At 49.2% G+C, this 22,697-nt stretch overlaps 3 protein-coding genes and 1 long non-coding RNA gene across 12 annotated transcripts in view; 1 reads left to right on the plus strand and 3 right to left on the minus strand.

Moving 5' to 3' along the window:
* Positions 1 to 22,697, plus strand: part of LOC131109204 (enoyl-CoA delta isomerase 2-like) — a 23,029-nt gene continuing 332 nt past the window's right edge. The window contains exons 1-20 of one of the 9 annotated variants that reach the window (XM_058060928.1): positions 1 to 62; positions 4,880 to 5,206; positions 5,280 to 5,436; positions 5,510 to 5,803; positions 11,267 to 11,654; positions 11,742 to 11,832; positions 15,621 to 15,741; positions 15,917 to 16,158; positions 16,223 to 16,287; positions 16,356 to 16,523; positions 16,586 to 16,674; positions 16,740 to 16,846; positions 16,925 to 17,111; positions 17,186 to 17,293; positions 17,387 to 17,539; positions 17,611 to 17,757; positions 17,841 to 17,918; positions 17,980 to 18,145; positions 18,220 to 20,518; positions 20,859 to 20,892. In XM_058060928.1, the coding sequence (XP_057916911.1) occupies positions 11,789 to 11,832; positions 15,621 to 15,741; positions 15,917 to 16,158; positions 16,223 to 16,287; positions 16,356 to 16,523; positions 16,586 to 16,674; positions 16,740 to 16,846; positions 16,925 to 17,111; positions 17,186 to 17,293; positions 17,387 to 17,539; positions 17,611 to 17,757; positions 17,841 to 17,918; positions 17,980 to 18,145; positions 18,220 to 18,362 (1,818 nt within the window). In that variant the 5' untranslated portion in view covers positions 1 to 62; positions 4,880 to 5,206; positions 5,280 to 5,436; ... (1 more) ...; positions 11,267 to 11,654; positions 11,742 to 11,788 and the 3' untranslated portion in view covers positions 18,363 to 20,518; positions 20,859 to 20,892. The other 8 variants (XM_058060927.1, XM_058060923.1, XM_058060924.1 and 5 more) reach the window with 8 other exon arrangements.
* Positions 3,759 to 9,551, minus strand: LOC131109207 (inhibin beta A chain-like). The gene is made up of 2 exons (XM_058060940.1): positions 8,758 to 9,551; positions 3,759 to 5,772 (listed from the first exon to the last, which is right to left on the minus strand). Exons 1-2 carry the CDS (start codon positions 9,296 to 9,298, stop codon positions 4,961 to 4,963), a joined length of 1,353 nt encoding a protein of 450 aa, XP_057916923.1. The 5' UTR covers positions 9,299 to 9,551; the 3' UTR covers positions 3,759 to 4,960.
* LOC131109208 (gamma-crystallin N-B) lies at positions 18,565 to 19,701 on the minus strand. The gene is made up of 5 exons (XM_058060941.1): positions 19,543 to 19,701; positions 19,375 to 19,466; positions 19,153 to 19,309; positions 18,934 to 19,079; positions 18,565 to 18,850 (listed from the first exon to the last, which is right to left on the minus strand). Exons 1-5 carry the CDS (start codon positions 19,561 to 19,563, stop codon positions 18,715 to 18,717), a joined length of 552 nt encoding a protein of 183 aa, XP_057916924.1. The 5' UTR covers positions 19,564 to 19,701; the 3' UTR covers positions 18,565 to 18,714.
* Positions 20,748 to 22,697, minus strand: part of LOC131109209 (uncharacterized) — a 9,324-nt gene continuing 7,374 nt past the window's right edge. The window contains exon 5 of the long non-coding RNA XR_009120697.1: positions 20,748 to 22,675. This is a non-coding gene — a long non-coding RNA (uncharacterized LOC131109209). The remainder of the gene's footprint in view (positions 22,676 to 22,697) is intronic.

Below are 22,697 nucleotides of genomic sequence, written 5' to 3' on the forward strand. Positions count from 1 at the left end.
GAAGGATTCCGGAAAGCAAACGGAACAAAGCGTCTTCAGCGGCAGTGGTGTTCAGTTTGAAGGTGACTCACTCGACTTGTTTGGAGCACTAATTAGGCCTCATTAAGACCCCACCCTTCATCCACTCTGTGCTTTTTCTCCTTTGCCTGTCCTCATATCATCCGTGCATGCTTTTTATAAGTTCTTGATAAAAATCTGTCATAGTTCTGACCATGAGGTCGTGAGTACAGTCGGTAATTAGCGTCATGATTGACAGCGTTGACTTAACAAGATCATGTGCACCCCGCAGGAAAAAAAAAGCTTCTTTTTATTTGTTTTCTCCTCTTTGCTGTGCACTAGTCAGACTCACGGTCCAATTAAATCCTGCAGCACCTTCCCCCCGAGCACCACACCACCACCCCACCGCACCGCAGCCCCCTTTGCACACCCGACCTCCAGTTGAACTCTGACGGACAGAGTTCAAAGTTGCAACAAACAACAGCAAAACAATAGGACACAGTCTCTGTTCGTTTCCTAATTGATGAAGGAATTTGTGAGGGTCAGGAAATAGTTTTGTTCGTCTCATGATGGAACATTCCAGTAAGTGTTTACTTTCTGCTGCGCTGATGTGTGAATATATACTGCTCTGCCGGAACGAGTTAACTTAGTTACTTTTCCATTCAGATTACTTGTAACTGGACCTGGAACATGCCTGTCCTCCCAACCTTTAACTTGCCTTTACTCACAGAGAGCGCTTGACACATACTCAATTAGCAACTTGCATAGCTCCGGCTAATAACCTAAAGAGCTGATGAATTCTTATTCCAGACAGAGTATTACACTGTTACACTTAACATTTCATTGTGTATGTGCGTTGTGTTTACGCTTGTTGGGTGCAGGCCGTCATAATACAGCTGTGTGTCCTCAGCGTCACACAGAGTGAATCATCAAGGTTTGTTTATTCCGTCTTGGTCCGTGTTATAAAATACAGATGTGGATTTGTCTGATGTTCTGGAATTGTGGAAGGAATCCCCAAAATGCCCAAATGGCTGCACAGCCCAGCTGAAGTCTGTATCGTCCTGATGGCGGAGATCCTTAAACATGTAACAACACTGCTGATTGGCAGATTTCAATGTCCCTTCATGGCTCCCGATAGATTGGACACACCTCATTTCTTTCATTTAAAGCCGGGCTTTTCCCTCGCTGCTCATTAGCACTTCTTGGACCAGCTGACGAGCTGCCTTGTTGTAAATCTTTCTACGAGAGCACAGGTGTGTGCAACCTCCCGTAACACCGCATAAACACACACACACACACACACACATAGAGGTGTGAAGATTGAAGAGAAGCAAAAAAAATGACTTATTTACTTTCTCCTGCTTGCTGATCCTCTGCTCTTTGTGTCTGTGGATGACGTTTCCGATGTGTTTCCCAGACCTGAAAGTCAGGCGCGGGTCAGCCAAAGTGACTCAGTGCTCCCAGTGGAACCATCACTCCCGTTATTGCTTCTAACTGGGACTGCTTGTCTTCCTCCAAACTTCTCACGAGCTTTTGAAAGGAACCTCTTGTTGTCTGAAGCCTCTTAGGTTGACTCTGTGGGCTCTCGTGGTTCAGTCAAAGCTATTGTCTCACTTCTATGAGTACACTTCAATAAGTATGTATATTATGTACACTATGTACTTACTTCTTGAGAGCACACATTTTGACAATGAAGTGCTGTCCCAAATTGATTGCTGTCATTGAGAAATGATGATAGCAACATTTACATGCTTCTTCCTCCGTTGACCACTTTCCACCACTGTGTGTTGAGCTGTCCTGAGCCGTCATTATTTCCAATAAGTCCTTCTGCTACATAGCTCAGATGGTAGCGTCCATCACTTCACGCTCACCATTTTGACCGGTTCAAGTACAACATCCAGGTGCTGACAGGTCACCGCATTTGCCGAACTCAGTGAACGCACTAATGCATAGAATATGTGTGTGTGCACAATTTGAAACACAGCCACAGTTCATTGGTTCCATAGTCTTGTTGAATACGTCTTGGGTCGATTCTGAATATCGTAAGCTCCTACGTGGAGGTTGGCCATGGTTGGACATGCAAACTGTCACGTCATTAGCTCGCTACTAGTGCTGTGTAAGAAGAGGATGAGCGGAGTGAAGATTGCAGCGTGGAACATTGGCAAATGTTCTTTTCTTGCTTTGAATAATAGTTGGTCTCTGAGGTGGGAACACCCCTGACTCAGGGGTACCCCACCCTTTCAGACACGAAAAAGAAGCGATTAGCTGGCTGTCGTGTCATCAGCTTTCTTCGTGTTCTGAGCCCAGTTTGACTTCTGGAAGGTTCTTTACCATTCACATGGACCGACACGATGTGCACAATACTCATTGACAATTTATTGAAGAACTTTCTGCATTTTTTCAAACACCAAGTTATATAAACTCTCATGTTTATTAGATTGAAGCAAATCTGTAGTGTATTTGTGTAATGAGGGAGGGTGTGGCCTAAGGAGGTCAACGCCCTTTATATCAAATTGTATGGAATTATTAGGAAGGTTCTGGAATATAATATTATATATAGGCTTAATGTGGGCTAGGCTTAATGTGGGTGTTCTCATGTACTATACGACCAGCATCATCTGGAGACAGAGCTAGACTTTGATGCAGAAAGCTCAGTTCAGGCCAAAGGTCTAAAGGTCTCAAGATCTAAAGGATTACTTCACTCCAAATACAACACAAAATGTAAACAATCAAACAGCTCTTGGCTAAGTCGCTGTCCCCGTGATTCACAGCATGACTCATCGCCGTGTGTCAGTTTGTGTGCGTGCGCGTGCACGTGTTGCGGTGTGACGACGGGACGTGTGGGCGCACCGGCGTCGCCGCCGCCACTGCCGTCAGCGTGAGACAGGTCGTCGCCCTGAGCTGGTTGGCTAGACTGACGAGACGTAGACATGCCACACTCTGATCAGCGCACATGCGTGTCTAGACGGACCATCTGACCCACATGCACGCACACACGGATAGTTGGACGCTTACACTTTTGCCATCTATGAAAGAAACTTTTCTGACCTGATCTGAACCCCAACAGTCTAGAAAGCCACTGTGAGCCTGCCTCCAATCATGCTAACTCCGGCCTAAGACTGGGTGTTGGATGTTGAGGTTGGGGAGATGTGATGAGGACACTGAGGATGAGGACATGAGAGCAGGCAGGTCACGTGAGGTGTGTGTGTGTCATTTCCTCCTTCATTAAACGCTCTTAATCCTATTTTGACAACTGCTGAGTAAAGTGAGCAGAACAGGAAATTAAAAAACACAGCAGATTGCGATTATGCGTGAGCACGCATGTGTGCATGCATGCCTGTGTGTGTGTGTGTGTTCGTTTATCTGGACAGTAAATGTAGTCAGTGACCTGATGGTGGTGCCAAAGCAATGAAAACATACTGTGTGTGCAGCACTTACAGGATGGGTCAGCCTCAATTAGCCATTCATTTACAGTATTTACATGTTGTTTGACCTGCACTGCACTATGTAAGGAAGTGGATGCTGCATGGCTTAGTAATAGGCAATATAAAATAATGAGTTAGGCTCCAGCTCACCGTGATCCTGATGGGGACAAGCGCTATAGAAAATGGATGGATGAATGACATAATAGTGAGATCAAAGCCAAATGACATCCATTCTAAAATGCGGCGTGCTAACGTTGCTAACTCATCGCTAAAAGTACATGATATTGTTTCATTGCATGTGTGCAGCTCTTTAAAAATTGTGAAGTGGTGCAGGAAAGTCAGACATTTGTGTTTTCTTCTTTGAAACTTTAATGTGAAGCAGAAAAGTCCAATAAATTAGATCATAAAATGTCACAAGCACATTTTGTACAACAAAGCCATGAGTTCCATATTTACAGAATAAAAAATAGGCTTTTTATTCTTCGTCTTTTTTTGTTGTTGTTTTTGTTCAGTGTCGACAACACAAACTTTAACTCTTGATATATTGGATTGTGTTTTTTTTTCTTTCGCTTGGGATCCGTGAGCATGTCCAAGATGTCGGGGAGAGTAAGAAAGTAGCACAAACAAAACACTTTTTGGTGAAATCCTGGAAATGCCCCTCCAAAAACGGTCCAGTGTGGATGGTCGAGAGTAAAGCGTTGTGGGAAAAGTAGGAGGGACATCAACTCAGCCAAACACCAGTCGTCCTCTTTGCGAAACTTTTTCACTGACCAGCATCTTCACCTTGTCATTCACATGCGCACGCACACACACACGCACACACACACACACACAGACTCGAGCCTCTTTGGTGTCTCAAAAGAACTAAAAGCTGGTGAACGTTTGACCAGTCCAATTGTATCATGGCAATTAGCTCGCTGCTAAGCTAATGTCAGCAGACATTTTTTTTCAATTTAAAGACGGGGATCAAACCTGTGACCTGTAGTCTCGCTATAGTGCAAAATCATTTGTACTCAACAACACGTATAAAAAAACACAAATGCAACTAAACTATTATTATTATTATTAACATGAACAATAATATTATTAATATATTTAGTGACAGTAAACATTAGAATATCAACATGGTAACCACGGTAACAGAAGTGTTTGGTTCCAGCAGCCAAGCCAACTTGTTTCATTCAAGTAATCTCAACACGCACATACGCACACGCACACACAGACACACGCACACACAGACACACACGTCTTTCTTCCCGGTACGTTTAGAAAAGAGTCAACAAACAGAAGGGAGCAGAAGCTAATACATCAACATGTTGCATAGTTTGTTGTGTGTCAGACTCGCTGTCACGCGAGCTCCAACATGGCCTTAGCCACATAAATAGGCCACGCCCACGCCATTCTTAACAAAAATATATTAATATTCTTTTTTTTTTCTTCTTCTTTTTGTCTGAAAGTGCCGCAAGGATGGAGGAGCGCGACCCGGACATGACCCAGCGCCCGGCTCGGTTCTAACGTTCCATGGGGTCCCCCGGCGTTTAGGAGCATCCGCACTCGTCCACGATCATGTTGTGGATGTCCTTCTTGATGATCTTGTGCTCCTCGTTGTAGTAGAGCATGGACATGGCACGCAGCCGCGTCGGCACGCAGCACGAGCGCATGTTCTGGAAGGGGCTGTAGCCCCGCATGCGGTAATGGCTGATGACTGTCGAGTGGAAGGACAGCGCCGAGCCCGTGATGCTGGCCACGTGGGACGGGCACTCGCCCTCGCAGTAGTTGGCATGGTAACCGCTTGGCGCGATGATCCAGTCATTCCAGCCGATGTCTTTGAAGTTAACGTAGAACTGTCGTTTGCAGCACACGCGGACCTTCCCGTCGCACTCCAGGCCGCGCTTCCTGCGCCGCCGCAAGTCCCCGCCATCCTCCGGCCGCACCACCGCCATCAGGAAGGGCCGGTGGGATTGTTCCCGTTGGCTGCTGCGCTGAGACGCGTCCCCACCAGAAACGAGCACAGGTGTGGCGCCAACGCCGGCACAGAGCGGGCAAGACACCCGGATGCTTAACTCTGCGCCGTCCGGACGCTCCAGCAGCGCCTGGACTGCCGCCGACACCGGGAAGGTGTGCCAGCCGCTGCGTCGAGTGTCCACCGTTTTTTCCACCAAGAAGACATCATCCTGCGGTGAAGATGATCCTGCACCACGCTGGAGGAGGCGGATGGCGACCTTGGCACGACTGCGGTTGTTCTTGGCCAATCGCAGGAAGAGCCACACATTGGCCTGCTCGACCAGCGACACCTCGGCGCCGCCGCCATCCTTGGACAGCACGAAGGTCACCACATCCCGAGCCTCACCTGAGAGACACAGAGACACGGTCAGATGCAGGTAACCATGGCAACACTCACGCACAGAGGCACACACACTTTCCAGAAGTCTCCCTGAGGCCTTCAGGCCGCCGTGGAGCTCATCAGTGGTCACCTGCTTACATAACAATCTTTCCCTCCCTGCAATCTCTCACTGGTGGGCGTCATGAACACAAATACACAAAGTCCGAGTCACGACTGGGACTCTGTGGATGTCAGCGACGCTCTGCCGTGTCGTGTGAGAGAGCGTGTGCGGAGGCGGGCCATTAACACAATTTTAGCGGCTATTCGGAGGCGATTATCTCGCTTACATCACAGTCATCGTCCCTCTGTGTTCATTCATTGTCTCTCAGTGGACTCGTGTGCCGTGTTTGCAGCTTACAAGGAGGGTGTCAGTGAATGCATCCCTCTCTCCCTCTCACCAGGTCAAACTGGAGCTGGAATGTGCAACATGTCTGAGCGTCTGCGCAGGAAATGTGTTTATGTCTGAGAGTCGCACACGTGTGGTCACAGTGATGGCGGGTAACGATGGCAACTGTGTGTGCTTTTTACCACACGATCGGATGGCCTTGAACGCCTCACTGTAGGACACATTGAGCATGTCAGCTGACATGATTGCTTAATTTTTTCAAAGAGCTGAGTCAAAGTAGTAGTAGTAGTAGTACTACAAGTGCAACCTATGCGGACACAGGGGGCGAACCTTAAGCCAGCACATCGGGCGGAGTGTGTTGACTCAAAGTGTGTCCCATTGTCCAGACACAAAAGAAGACACAGCATTTGTTGTGTGTGTATGTCACACTCACACATGTGCAGCGGCAACAAGCTGGTTTATGACCGTCATCACACTTGCAGCTAGCCACGCTGTTGCGTGCTAGCTTGTGGAAATTGGTGCAGTTCAGTGTTGTGTCATTCAACATTTGGTCCTGGTCCTCAATGGAAAATAAGAAACCACATGAAAAGCATCCTGTTTTTTTTTTTTTTTTTTTGGGAGAAATGAAGAGCGCCTTTTCCCTTATTGATGACTGTCAGGCTCAAAGGACACAAATGCACTCCAGAGTCGACGCCCTCTCCACTTGATTGGCACCACATGTGAGTCGGCAGTCATGTGCATGTATATACACACGTGCACGAAGATACACACAAGCATGCATGCTCGCAGCGGAAAAATGCAGGAAAATCCTCCATCAAACAGCTGGTAAACAAAAGTAGCCAGCAGCTTCGCCTTTTGACAAGAGGAATGTCTTCAAGCGCCAAATTTGCTCCTCATCATCTGAAAAAGAGGACTCACGCCCGAAACACAGCGGAAAAAAACATCCATCTCTCTGTGGCTTATTCATGGTGAGCTTTTCCACTCGGGTGGATCAAAGCACAGAGACAGACGGGATTATTCCCAGACAGGAAAAGAAAAGATGTTTACACCCTTTATGTGGAAGCTACACCCATCACAAGCAATCAGCTCAGGCGGTTGTCACCTGTCAATCACTGACCGCAAGCAGTTATTTAAGCACATTGATACTGTTAGTTGTGCATATTGTGAAGGTGATCAACATGCTAAGCTAACAGCATGCTATGACACCAAAAGCTGTCCTGTTGTTAACGGTCTGCTAGGAAGCTAAGGTGAAAGGTCATGCAGGGACAGATGTCAAGACAGACCACGAATGTGTGGCTCTGACTGCTTTCCCAGAAACTGCATCCAACACCTGACCAAGGCTAAGGCTTTGTTTATTCACTTGAAAACAACCTCAGTGACTTGGTCGTTGCAACATCCCCATCCCGACAACCACACCCCCACCTGTGGCTGGTTGCGTCCGATTGGTCAAGAAGAAAGACTTGCTGTTGTTTACTACGAGTGAGCCATGACCTCAGATATAGGACATCTTTGGCAGCAACTGGTGCATCAAAACATCCAAACAACCCAGCAGCAGGAAGCCCGGTGGCATCACAGGAAGTGAGCGGCAGTGTGAGCGAGAGAGCGCCAAAGAAAGGAAAAAGATGAAAGCAGGTCAGCAGGCTGATGAGCAAAAAAGACGGCAAGTTTATTTTTCTCCCCGGAGAGTTGCTAGTTTGAATCTCAGCTGAGGAGCAACAAAGAGCGTCTATGGGCTGGCCAACATGGACGACATGGAGCAGCTCAAAGATGAAAGTGCTCTGTGGAATGTCGCTAATGATGTGTTCAATTAAGTCCAATTAGCCTAATTGTCCTCTGTGTGCCGGGTGGACACAAGCCGGGAAAGAGCAGAAGAACTGACACACACAAACACACATTTTGTGTGTGAGCTGGTAAACGGACGTCCACAACGCCGCCAAGAATCCAGTTGTCTCTCCTCTGGCCGTCTCCGCCGGCCCAATTAATTACCGAGTCCCTGAACGCATCACTTGTCCCTGACAAAGATGTGAGTGGCTGGGTGCAAAGTATTCTCACGGCGGGTTGTGTTCAACTGCACAACAACACTTTTTTTTCATATCAGCTTCTATTTAAAGCTCCACTCATGGAACGCACACTCACTCGCTGTGCCCAGAGATGTTTGAAGGACGGCGCCCTCCAGTGGACACCCTGAGCATGACTACTAAAGCACTGCACTCGCTTGGAAACTTCAAGAGACAACAAAGAGACACCGCCAGCGTGCAAGTTAGCAGCACAATGTCAGCCGGACCAGGCGAAGCTACTTTGGGATATTTAGCATACAGTTGGCTTGTTTGAAGTCCAGGATGCACCCTAATCCTGCTTTTGCACTTGGGGTCAAAGGTCACCACCTGCTCTCCACCTGAGTGTTTTGATGTGACATACACACACAAATCTCCGTGTTCAAGCAAATCATGAAATATTCTTTGAAAACGGCATGGGGATGATCACACACTGTGTGTGTGTCTCTGTGTGTGTGTGTGTGTGCGCGCGTGTGTGTGCGCGTGTGCCGCCCACCGACTTCATTCCACCTGCATGTCTGCATTCACACTCTCTCCCACAAACACACTCACCAGCCTCGGCAAAGGTGATGATCTCCGTCGTGTCTTGCGCATCGTCATCTCGCATCCGAGTACCTGCTGCCACGGCCACCGCTCCTCCCCCTCCTCCTCCTCCTGCACCACCGCCCCCCCGACCTCCCCGCCTTCTCCCCTCAGGCTCCCCCTCGATGTGCACGCTGCCGTCTTCGGCGACGCGGCCCACGTGCAGCTTGCGCAGGGCGTTGAGGAGGGCGGCGCGGGGCACGGGCCGGGTGATGTTGGGCCGGGCCTGGAGGTGCAGCATGTTGAGGATGTGCCTCTTCACCGCCTCCACCACATCCTGCTGAGCCTCCTCCTCTTCTTCGTGCCCCGCCGCATCCTCCTGTGGCTCCGGACCCCCCTCGTTCCTGCGCATCCGAGCCAGGGCGCAGGAGGGACAATGGCCGTTGGAGGCGGAGTCGGGCTGCCGATGAGGGTAGACGGTCAGGGAGCGCGGCGTCAGGTCCGAGGATGAGTGACCGCTCTGAAGCAGCAGCAGCAGGACGGTGCAACTGAGCAGAGCGAAGACGGACATGGTGGCGGGAAGACTCAAGTCTGATTCAAGTTGGGAGTCGTGCAAGTTTGGAGAGCGGAAAGTTCCGTTGCCGGTGGAGGGAAAAAGTATCAGAGAGGAAACATTCGGGGACAGATGGCAGCACGACGTGGAGGCGGGACGAGAAAGAAGACAAAGAAGATGAATGAAAGCTGCAGGAGCGACTGAAGTTATCCCACTTCCTCTCCTCTTCCCTCTCAGCTGAATGGATCCTTGGCGCACTAGTTGAATGCTTTGAGCCCAGGAGGCGGGGCCTCACTCTCTCTCCTAGCTGCTCTTGTTTCTAGCCGCCTCCCACCATCGGTAAACCTCCCCATCCTCTCCCTCCTGCCTGTTCGCCCGTCTCCCTTTCTCTCTCTCTCTCTCTCTCTGTGACTCACGGCGCTTGCAACTTTTACCTTCCTTCCTTTCCCAACACACCCCTCAAGCACCCCCCACCGCCTTACACCCCCCCGTCTGCCGTCTGAACTCCTGCAATGACATCGTCTGACTCTCTCCGTCTGTCCGTCTGCGGTTATTTAGTGTGAGTGTGACATCATCTTTCCTGTGTCTGCATCAGTGAGATGAAGATGTGTTTGAGGCAGATGGCCACCCACCTTCACCCTTGTCATTTCTTGGGAGGGCCACCGCCAGTTGACCTCCCACCCGTTGAGCCCCAAGCAGAGTTGTCCAGTGATGCTCAACTTGTAGATGTTCCATACAGTACACATGAAGGTTCTGTGATGTTCTGGTCAAAGGGGTACAAGGGAGGTCTAATTGAAGAATAGAAATGCAGGATTCTACAAAAAAATAATTCATTCTCTGGGAGAATCTTTTGGACACATGCAGACCTTGTGCACCATGCATACATCAAATCAAAAAGCCATGATCCATTCATGCACGAAACAAGGACAAGTCAAAAGAAAAGACCATCATGCCTCACTGTCCAGGGCTGCATTGCTAACTCACCCTGGCACCCTGGCACCCTGGCACGCTGTCCATCAAGGGCAGTGGCAGTCCTTGAGTAAAATGCCACCTTTTTCCTTTGTTTTTTTTGTGTGCCGCTTGAGTGAGGAACTGATTGTGGGATAGTTCTTAGGACCTACCAGGTGTTCTAGGAGGATTTCATCAAGACAGTCATAGTTCTAATGCTTTCAACGGTTTTGATGATGTGCTTTACGTATGTGGTCCATGTGTTTGAAAAGGATATTGAAAAAGCCATCAGACATCTGCTGTGATGTCATCAGGGTGGAAAAGTTACTTTTTGTGTGACTCGACGCTCGTCTGCACGCTCTCATCAACAACGCGGCTGTGACGCGGAGCTCCCTGTGGTGTATTTTAGTCATCCAGGCTTGATGTCTGCCCATAAAGGATGGACAGACTACGTGTGGGGTGAAGGACGACGGGTCAGAACACGTGAGAAGACAACTTGCGTTTCCTCCTCTCACTTGGCAGTGTTGCAGCGTCACTCTTTAACCTTTGACCTTCTCCCAAACCGCCTGGTGAAATGCAGATGAAAGTGTGACATCTAGTGGATGCCAGCTGTCATCTCCCGCAGTGACAACGTGGCATCAGATCGAGAACAGGATGAAACAGGTGTAAAGGATTTTAGGAAGCTGGTAGTGTAGTGCTTCACATACCTGGCCTCCAACACTTTGTGATTGACAGGTCATCAGACCTCTCTCTTGGTTATTGAAAGGGAAGGATGAAGATGTCGGGAAGACCTTGCCTCGGTGACTCGGTTTAAAAAGAAAACAAAGTTGATATGACACAACTTCCTGTGGAGAATTTCCCTGCAAGATCACCCTTGGAGATGGATGTTGCCACTGATACTGACGAGTCATCACATGCAGTCATGGTGACCATAGTGCTGACCTCGTTTGCCACGCTGATGATGGGGGCCATCGATATCCATAACAACTCTCCTGTGTGTGTGTGTGTGTGTGTGTGTGCGTGTGTGTGTGTGCGTAGGGGAATGCTCATGAGGTCAGTGTGTGTCCACGCCAAAGCGCCATATGCAAAGTGTCCAAACAGGAGCAGGAAATGATGGGAGACAGCCAGAGGGGAGGAGGCGGGAGAAGGATGCGGTTTCCCAGCCGGACTTTGTGACTCCAACAAGTCCCTCCTGGTTCTGCTCAGTGTGATCTTGCGGGGGTCACGTTTGATTGTCACCTGACTGAGCTCCTTTGTCCAACTCACACACATGCACACACACTTCTGGCTCGCCAAGTGTGTGTGTGTGTTCTGTGGGTGCTGATTCAGCGTTTGATCAACATAAACATCGAACTACTTCAGATTGTTTCTCTTCCCAGAAGATTGTGACGTGTTTTCTTCTCGTTGACGTGCTTACGGTCACTCAGTGAGTACTTTATCATCTCTTCCTTTTATTTTGAAAAATGTCGCTGTGCTGCTGTTGCTTATGGACTTTTTCCTTGCTTTTGTCAAGCCACGCCTCCGTTCTCCTCGACGCCACTCCTCACCAGCACAAGCGGGATGACGTCAGCATCAGGTCGACAGCCTGATGACGTGTTGAAGACGTGAGTAATGAAAGATGTTCAACCAAATCTTGCTGATTCAAACACACAGGTGTGTGTACATGTGTGAGCACACAAAGTTGTCGTCTGCGTTCACTTTCCTCAGTGAGTCAAGTCAGAGAAACTCCCTGACTCACCTGCTTTTTGTGTGATAGTGAAGTGATGCCAACTCTCTGTAGACATGGATGTGTATACCACAGGGATGTCCAAACCTTTTCTACAAACGGCTACAGAAAAATGGAAGGATGCAGGGTGCCCACGTTTAGCATTACAGATGCAAAAAGTAATCCCATGTAGGTCAATATATGCTATGCTATCTGAACAAAACGTGTTAAAAACAATTGAGCTGAAATGACTCCTGGCCTGCACTTGGGACACCCCTGTGCTAACCACACACCTTGCTGAGTCACAAAAGAGGCCTATGCGGGCTCTCCTGGCTTATTTAGCTGTTTCCATGACACCGAGTAAAAAGACGAAGCCACCAGATGTGGCCGACACACCGCAAGGTTTTCCCCGACAACCGCAGTGTTTCCGCTAGCCTGTAATTAGCACAAATAAAAAGCGGCAATAATGATGTCACGGATGAGCTGATGGGGCGTTTTTCACGAGCCAGGAGTACAACTGCTTCCTTACGGCAGCCAATCGGATCGGGCGATGTCGCTGTCTGACCTGTGACCCCGGCGTTAATCAGAAGCAGGTTTGCGCATCGTTAACGAGGAAGCGAGGAACAGGAAGCTGGCGTAACATGATCTCCTCAATCTGTTTCCACTTTTGCCAAAAATGTACAGAGCATGCCCGCTCGTGCACACGCTTTTGTTCGCCACGCACGCACAGGTTTATTTCCGCATCCGCCTGCGATTCCTTCGGAGTGTGGAAACGGCAACCATGTGTGATGTCACTTGGGAAAGTTGTAACTTTGACAACGTGCATCACTGCAGTAGCTTCTCCACTCGTGTCAAACGACCTTCGCTCATCCCTGTGTTGACCTTGACCGAGTGATGATCAATCCACAGATGGGATGTCTTGTCTGTGGGAAGCACAAAAACACTCAGCATGGAGGGCTTCAGAGGGTGTCCTCAGTTAATCACAACATGTAAAGTAGAAGTCATGTGAGGACACGTGAACCCCCCCCCCCAAGCTCACCCCCACATTCCGCTGCAGTGGCGAGAATGTAAATGAGGACGGAGCCGACTGCGGCGCGAAAAAACAAAGCAAAGATTAATCTATGAATATTTAATTAGCCGGATGTTTGGTGGGCTTTGAAACGGCTCCTTGTGTTTTCATCTGTTTAATGTGTGAGGACGCTTCAGGTGAACAGCGGCGGGTCAATTCAGGCGAGTGGACTTTGAAGAGAGGAGGGGCATTGATCCTTTGTCTTGCCGCCACTTTGACTCCTCGGGGATCAGCTTCGAATGAAAGCGGCGAGTCGAGTCAGGACACGAGGAGGTGGAGTTATAAATCATAGCTCAAGTTTACTTTCGACACAATTAAAGGGACACTTGTTTTTTTTTTTTATTTGACATTGATTTTCTGTCACCATCTCCGACCCCGCCTGTACGACAGTCAGCGTTCGTGTTCTTCATGTTCTTCCTCTCATGTTCCCAGTGCATTGTGGGTGCTGTCACTGTGACATGTGATGTAACATGCACGTCCCATGATGCACTGCAGCTGCAGATGTTAAAGGCAGGTCATGACGGGGCGTAGGCACTCGGGGAGAATAATTAGAGCGCCGCCTGACTCTTCACACGGCTTCAAACGCTCTCACAAGTCGACGGCGGCGGCGGAGCGGCTTATTCCCAGCGGATACTGAACGCAGCATTGTGTGCGTCTTTGAACCCGCTCACCCTGTGCTCACATTTAGATCTGTGAGGTTACGCGGGGATGTTGGACGCGGGCCCCGTTATACGGCGTGCTGTCCTACATACGCTCCTTGCTGAACTTCACCTGAACTCTGAGTCCCGTGCGCACGCCCCTGCACTTTGCTGCAGAGTGGGACATCCACAGCGTAGAGGTTTTGACTTCAGTGTGGGAACCCAACATGTTACCATGGAAGCACCTGCTAGCCCTAGAAGTTGCCTTTTACTTAGAATTCACTGCACTGTTGCCGTCAAACTTGATGTCCAAGTTCAAAAAGAACACCAAGAACATCAATGCTGTGGGCCGCTTCGGTCAAAGATGCCATGCGAGTGAAGGAATGAAACAGGAGGAGGTTTGACCCCCTCACGGATCTCCAAAGCTGACCTGATGACAACAGCAGCCAGCAGCTGATTGATGATTGGTCATCAGGCTCGCCATGTCACCTGTCAGGAAGACCTCTGCAGAGGGCCTCGCTCAGACTGAGAATGTTGTGGAAAGCCCAACTTTTTCCTGCGGCCAACTGACTCAGTGCTGCTGTTGCTGCTACTGATGATGATGATGAATGTGCAAGCAGATTCTTGAAATGAGATGCGATGGCGTGATGGACCTGACAGTCGTCAAAGACGCAGAAGAAAAAGTGCAAGATCTGCACAAATTTGCATCTCGCATTTCATTTGAAGGACAGGTCCCAATCCCCTGAATGCACCTCATGGTGTCTGAGTGACAGAACCGGTGCTCCACTTGCACGAGACGTTACGAGTGCACTCGTCCTTCCTGACTGGCTAATGACTCCCCATGCTGGATGGTCAGTAGAAGAAAACACCAGAACAGATGACGGCCTTCCTGTCAGGACTGGACCTGACCAGCTGGTTTTTGGATGAATGTCTGATGTATCCCAGCATGCACTGTGCTCAAGTGAAAATCACATTAGTGTTAAATTATTACACTCTTAAACTCTTTAGAGCCTAGTAACGAGATTACATAATGTTTAGCATGATTCCAGTATTTACACATTTATGTGTACATACTGTGTGTATATGTACATATATATATGTGTGTGTATATATGTATGTATATTATGTGTACTATAATTTTTTTGTTTTATAATTCTGCATTTATAGCACTGTGTAAACCCGCATATTTCCTTGTCAGTACTGCCACCTGGTGGCGGACTTAAACGGTAACATTCATGAAACCACGTGTCAGCGAAAAACATAAACAGGAAGTGACATTATCGCAGGTTGTTTCTAAAAACAACTGCCATTCGGCGCTTTATTTATCAAACGTGATTTCCATAAAAAGCACAAAGAATAAATGTAATTGTACATAGTAGTACATTTTTGTTTCGTAGTTTTATGTCAAACCATAATTTGTATAAGACTGAAGATCGTCTCGTGAAGATGCAGAGTCACTCCGTACTGAAATGGCTGCCTCCATTTCTTTCTATGGAAGTCTGGTGACCGGATTTTGAAACGCAGTGCGAGTGCGTGCTCCTCATTCAGTCCATGACTTCGCCGTTGAACTAGCGACGAAACTAGAAGGTAAATTTAAGACATTGTTTATATCGCCACGTCTTTATCAGCGTCCACGGCAGCGGTAGGCAGGCTTTGCTATGTGTAGTTTCGCATATTCTGTCAAATTAGACCAGCTTTGTTTGAAGCTAAGCTGTGACGCTGTCGTGTTAGCATGCTCTGCTAACGTCCATAAGGGGCAAAACGAAACCTGAGTGACACAAACTGAAAGTGTCAAAGTTCCTTCCTCGACGCCAGCAAACTTAAACGTGCTCTTGGTAAGCCAAGAACAAGCGTCCGTCTTTATTTTCATCTTTGTTGTGTTTGCTGGTGTGTGTGACGTCACAGAGCTAAGTAGTTTTCTAAGGTCTCGTGAGTCATGTTTCCTAAAATGTATCCTTTGTGTTTGTCCTCCTGTCTCAGGATGATGGCCGATCAGAACATGGAGGCCAAACTAAAGAACCTGCTGAAACAGGAGAAGGTCCAGTTGTGGAAACCACCGTACACAGATGACGGTGAGCAGCCTGGACAGCAACGACTACAGGTGACTAAATGCCATTACTGTTATTATTATTAGACATGTTGCAGCGTGTTGTTAACATTAGCCATTGAGAGTTAGCTGGCATTGTGCGTCCAGTAGAGGGCGCTCTAAGAATGAACATAATTTGTGAATGAGCAAATGTTCCTTGCTCATCAGTTTGATGTTGATGATGTTGCAGGAGCTGGCGGAGCAATATGCCCCCTTGCTGGGTCTTCCGGTGTCTGAGGTCGGAGGCGCTTTGGAGTCCATCCGTCTTCAGGCGGTGAAGAGAGGCAAAAGGAACCAAACCTTCCGAGAAACCAACGTCGCCACGCTGGAGCTCCTTCTGCCCCGAGACTGCAAGAAAGCGGGCACTACAGGCAAGTCCAAGACCTTCATGGAGACCAAACTGGACGTGTTGGTGCAGGTGCTGATGGACAGGTGAGGACGCTGACGCGTTGGCATGATCACACAATAAAGATCTCAACAATGTGATATGCAAAAGGATCACGGAGGAGTTCGGACTCAAGTCCTTCAAACTGATTCTCAACGGCAAAACCTTGAATGCAGGTGAGTGGAGACCACCAGGGGGCGGTGCTCCTTTTTCTGAACTTGCTGAAGGTTCTGTGTGTCTTCAGCCCAGCGTCTGGACCAGCAGGGCGTGCAGAACCACAGCAAGATGATGGTGCTGAAGGTGAGCGATGCCGAGTGCGCCCAGCAGGCCTGCGAGGAGGCCGACAAGGCCAGGAACCAGAATGAGAGCGTGCAGCGAACCCAGAGAGGATTCCAGATCCTGTCGGAGAGAGGTAGGATCTCTCGTGCAGAACCTCATGTAGCACCTTCTGGAATGGAGTGTCTCTGCTGTCAGATGGCACCGATGACCCTCACACCACACCCTTCCTGGAGGTGGCTGACCAGAAGGGGAACCCGCTAAAGATCCCTCACAAGGAGAAGAAGGTGGGTGGAGACTTCTTGTCAGGTTAAAGGTCAAATCTGTTGTGATAATGTGTGTGTGTGTGTAGGCACTCATCCTGGCCATGGGCTTCCATGAGAAGGGGCGTGCCCTCATGAAGAGAAAGCGCCATGACGACGCACTGTGTCACCTTCTGCAGGCCGACCATCACTTCAGGTGTGGTGGTGATGATGATGATGATGATGGTGGTGGTGGTCGCCCAAGGTGATGCTAAGTTCCTGTGTTGATGCGCAGCGAGTGCGGCTCGGCGCTGTTAGGCTCGGTGGACAACTACGGCGTCCTGCAGCTGGACATCGTGTGGTGCTACCAGGCGTTGGAGGCGCTGTCCTGTCTGGATGACGGGCGCGGGCGTCTGCTGCGAGCTGAGGACTGCTTCCTGCGATGTTACGGCGAGCGGCAGCAGAGGCTGCTCATGATCAAGGTGGGCGTAGGCACGCACTTGGCGGTGGGTCGTCGCCATCCGCTCTTCTTTGATGAAGCCGTGTGCGTCGCCAGGGAAACACGGGCAGGGAGGAAGCGCTGTTTCTCCGCCTGTACCTCCTGCAGAGTCTGCTGGCTTTCATCGAGGGAAACGATCTTCAAGCCCGGCAGCAGCTCTCCAAAGTAGGATGAGTGTCTTCTCTTGGCTTTGTCCTTTGTCCTTAGTTTTGTCCTGGCGACACATATTCCCGTGGACCTTTGATGTGTGCGTGTCAGGTGGAGTCTCTGTATGGACGCTTGTGTCCCGACTCGGACAAAATGACGGAGCTGATGCTGCTGGGCTTCAGCGAGAGAGAAGCTCGCCTGGGCCTGAGAGCTTGTCAGGGTGACGTCCACGAAGCCGCCATGCTCATCAGCAACCAGAGACAGGTAGCGTCACGGCATACAACAACACGTTTTGTCTCTCCGGAAGGGTGTGACGCCATCATTCATGGAAGCAGGAGCGCGAGGAGCTAAAGCAGAGGGAGCGTCAAAAGAGGAAGAACATGATGGCAAACGTCTCGGTTCTCACTGAGGCGGGGTACTCCAAGAAGGATGCGGCCAGGGCGTTGCACCAAGCCAACGGAGACGTGGACAAAGCCTTTGAGGCGAGTGCTAGTTCAGGGTCTTCAATATGGTGGGACAACACAACGCTCTCATGCTGTGTTGGTTTTTGTTTTGTGGTCATCAGATTCTGCTGGATGCCAGCCAGGCCCTCCAGTCCAATAACAACATGGACGAGACGGCCAGTCCAGAGAAGCTGGAGCAGGTGCGAGATCTTTGTGGCACGTCAATCAGATCATTGATTGATCAGCTGCGTGTGCGTGCAGCTGTTGTATTTGGGCTTCGATAGAACGGCGTCCGAGGCGGCGCTCGCACTGACGGGCGGAGATGTCCAATCTGCAACTCAGCTACTTTTGGACAATCAGGGCGTGGTCTCTGCCACTGCCACGCCCCCTTCAGAGGAGGAGCCCAGCACATCGTCCAGCTCGACAGGCAGGCACCCTGAACCTCCCTCCCTCCCTCCTCCCTTCCTGCGGGTGATATGATTGACAGGCGTCTCTTTGCAGATGACAGCGAGCTGGTCAACGAAGTCCTGGAGGACATTTCCCGCCATGAGGAGGACTACTTGGATCTGACGCTGGAGGAGGAGAGCCAGCTCATCGCCACCATAAAGACCTACCTGAGCCGGGGGAGCGCACACACGGTCTAACACGCGCCGATTGGTGATTGGTATTGATTGTTGCTGATTATGAGGGATTGTTATTGATTGTTGGTCATTTGATGAAGAGAACTTTATTTTCTGAAGTATTTTTGTTCTGTAGTAGTTTTCTTTCCATGCCAATGCGAAGCGAAGGCTAATAAAGGATGATGGCGTCATCTTTGTAACAGGAAGTCACAGTTGACACAGGAGACATAGTCAGACTTTTATTGTGTTGAAGGTAGTGGACTTCCTCCGAGGTCGTTATTGGCTGAGGATTGACAGAAATTGACACAGGAAGTGTTTGATTAAAAAACAAAGGTTTTCTGGTTTATTATAGCGACAGGCGAGGAGGTGACGGCGTTTAGAAGTAGTTGACCACTCGGCGGATGGACTGGATGTTGGGGTTCTGGGCCTGCCACTCGTTGTGGCTGCAGTACTGGCCGCGCTCCACCACGTACATGCGCCCTCGGAAGTTGGGCTCCTCGTACATCACCCAGCTGCACACAAGACAAAGCCGCATGTCTACGTGTCCACACGTCTTGGAGTGTGTGTGTGTGTGTGTGTGTGTGTGTGTACTCACGCGCCGTCTCCGTACACCCTGACAGAATTGATGCAGTTCTTGGACAGGCCGCGGCTCTGCAGGAAGGGACAGTCGTCGCAGATGTCCACGCACTGGCCGGCGAAGTTGCATCCTTCAAAGAGCTCGATGCGGTAGTGTTCTCCGTGCTGAAGGAACACACACAGCCACCTCAGAAGCTGCTATCTTTGGTGTCACATGACCACAGATGGCGAGCGTTACCATGCGGACTGGTTTGCAGGACCCCATGTGGTCATTGTGGGAGTTCCACCTCTGGAATTCCGGATACTCGCCGTGCTCCAGGATGTACTGCTGGCCCTTGAAGTCGGGATGGTCAAAGCAGATCCAGGCGCCGCTCTCCACGCGGATGGAGTTCACTCTTGACGGGAAGGCGTGACACGTCAGCACGCGACAACGCGCTTGTCAACACGCGTACCCACTCACCTGTTCATGAAGCCACGGTCCTGGAAGTTGTCACAGTCACCTCTGACCTCCAGCTTCCTGCCAGTGAAGCACTTCCCCTCAAAGAAGGTGATCTACAGCCCAAAGTTATCGTTTCACTCTCCAGTGACTCTGATTGATTGGTTGATTGAACGCGTGGGTGGGACTCACCTTTCCGGAATACTGCGACATGTTGTCCACTGGATGTTGTCCAAGCACGAGCGCACGCACAGTGTAACCGAGAAAAAGTTGGACATCCCAATTTATACGGGAGGGGGGACGCAAGGGGGGACTAAAACACAAAAGGGAGCTTGTGCCGACTCGACGCTTTCTGCCATCCTGATGTGTCCGCACATTCTGCTTGTGTCCATGATGGCGCGTGCGAGTGAATGGAAAGTGCACATGTAAGGCCTCCGGTGGAGTGACGTCATCACCACATGGGCGGAGCCTTACATTGAATACAAGTGAATTTGAAGTGACGCAGTGCTTCCTGAAGATCTGCTAAAAGGGGCGGTGCAAGGAACTAATATTGGCACAGGAAGTCAATTAGAATCCCGATGTGGACCAAAAATGGCGTCTGTTTAGCGTTAAAATATAACATAAAATAGAATTGGTTTTTTTTAGATTTGAGATGAAAACATAATGGAATTAATATACTCAAAAAATTGTGAAATTCTGTTCTATATGAGCTTGAGCATGTTGAGTGACGTCACCAATAATGGCCATCGGGTTGGCTCGAGAGGCTTACTATTTTTATATTTATTAATATAATGGACGTAGTTTTTTACGATAACGATGCATGTTTATTAAGCAAAAATTGACACCCAAGAGAAACCTGACAGGGTTAAGTTAATTAAATCACAAATCAGTGACGTTTACGTACATTTTATACGGCGATAGAAATGGCGTCTTTGCCATTACTACTACTATATCTTATCAACAAACAGAAAGTGTTTGTAAACGCTGTTGATTAAAAATATGTTTGAATATTAAAAGGCTAATAAGTTCCGTCTGCCACCCGAGGTGACCCGGAAGTGCTGCTGTCTACTGGAAAGATTTTCCAGCGGGTCAACCTTCTTCCGTCCTCCTGCTCTCCTGTCGTTTTCATGGCATTAATGTCGCTACGAGGTTTCACGCAAACCAGTCGGTAAGTTTTTTTTGTATGCGTCAACTTTTTGTCGCTGCAACTGTTAGTCGATGCCGCTACATACAGAATGTTGCTAATGCTAAGGACGTTCTAACTTTTAAGCTTGTGTTTGTCGGTTGCGTTGCAGAGACTGTCAGGAAATTGGAATGTTCCCATTTGGTACCAAAGTAAAAAAAAAAACACGTTTATTTTTTTGTTAACATATAAAATAATTTCACACCGACGGAAACAAACATGCACAAGTTCAAGACTACAAATATGGCCGATCCCCAATAGTGTTTACATAAGCACCATTTGGACCTTTGCCCCGTGAGTGACTTGCATTTGTTGTTGTCATCAGGTGGTTCCGTTTCTCCAGCGTTCCTGCTTTCAAGTTCCACCAAACATCCGTGATGGGTGAGTGGCAGGTTGGCGCTCCTCCCACATTAGCATTAATGCTAATATGGATGTTTTGCCTTCAGGTGCGACTGTGGAGCAGTTTGAGGAGGCCAAGAACAAACTGTCCACATTGAAGAAGGATCCCGGAAATGCGCTCAAACTGAAGATCTACGCTCTCTTCAAGCAGGTGGTGACAACATGACAATATCATATGACTATATCATATGTCAATATCATAGGACTATATCGGTATCCACATCAGTGCTTCCCAAACAGTGGGGCGGGGCCGTGAGGGGCAAGGACACCTGCCGACGTGTATGAATTTGTGTTCTCAGCATGCAATTTGACTCCTGATAAGCTGATATGTCTTCTTGTTTGGGTCATGTGACAGGCCACACATGGACCATGTGACACCCCCAAACCTGGAATGCTGGACTTTGTCAACAAAGCCAAGTGGGACTCGTGGAAATCTCTGGGCTCCATATCACAGGTCAACTGTGCTTTTATTTCATAACTTCCTGTCTGTCGAAGATGCACAAAAGCCAAAAGATAAAAATAAATATTTGACAGGAAATGACAGCAAGTGTTGGCGATATTCTTGACAGGAGGAGGCCCGGAAACAGTACTGCAACCTGATTGGCTCATTGGTGGAAGCGGAGGGTGGAAGCTCTGCCCAGGAAGTATCGGCCCAGCCGGCTGCAAGCGACCACGTCTACAACACCCTGCTGGTCAGCACGGAAGATGACATCACCACCATCAAGCTCAACAGACCTGCTAAGAAGAACGCCATCACCACGGAGGTGAGCGACCATTTCATGTCCTGGTTACAAATAATCATGGCCCTCATCATGAGTGGTGTGTTCTAGATGTACGAGGAGATCATTGATGCTCTGCAGCAAGCGGCTAGAGATACCTGTGTCCTCACCGTCTTCACTGGTAACACACACACAGCTAATTGTCCTGCCACACGTGATAGTGATAGCCACACGTGTGTTTGTCCACACACACACACACACACACACACACACACACACACACACAGGTGCCGGGGACTTCTACTGCAGTGGAAACGACCTTAGCAACTTCACTAAGATCCCTGAAGGAGGTGTGGAAGAGATGGCCAAAGCAGGCGGAGAGCTGCTCAGGTGACCACCCACTCAACGATGGGTTTGATCACATGACTTGTGAGGAACGACCTTTGCCCTGTGTCGCCCCGGACAGGAGGTACGTGAAAGCCTACATAGACTTCCCCAAGCCTCTGGTTGCCGTGGTGAATGGTCCAGCTGTGGGAATCTCCGTCACTATTTTGGGAATGTTTGACCTGGTCTACGCCACGGAGAGTGTACGCACACGCAGTACTTCATATTGACTGTTATTGAGGTTGCACTGCAGTAATATTGTGTTTTATGTAGGCCACCTTCCACACTCCTTTCAGCCAGCTTGGTCAGAGTCCAGAAGGCTGCTCATCTTACACCTTCCCTCGCCTTATGGGACCCGGTAAGGTACGTGCACGTGCAGCACACTCGCATGTATAAACATACAGGTGGTTGAAATGTGTGTGTGTGTGTGTGTGTGTGTGTAGGCAAGTGAGATGTTGCTGTTCAACAAGAAGCTAACGGCGGTCCAGGCGTGTCAGCTAGGTCTGGTCACCGAGGTGTTCCCTGACAGCAGCTTCCAGTCGGAGGTCTGGAGCCGACTCAGGAGCTACGCCAAGCTGCCTCCAAATGTACAGTAGACACACACACACCAACATCAGGTGTTCGGTTAGTGGGACATCCTCTAAAAAGACAAAACAAAACAA

Source organism: Doryrhamphus excisus, chromosome 21, assembly GCF_030265055.1.
Source record: "Doryrhamphus excisus isolate RoL2022-K1 chromosome 21, RoL_Dexc_1.0, whole genome shotgun sequence".
In the NCBI taxonomy this organism is placed as follows: Eukaryota; Metazoa; Chordata; class Actinopteri; order Syngnathiformes; family Syngnathidae; genus Doryrhamphus; species Doryrhamphus excisus.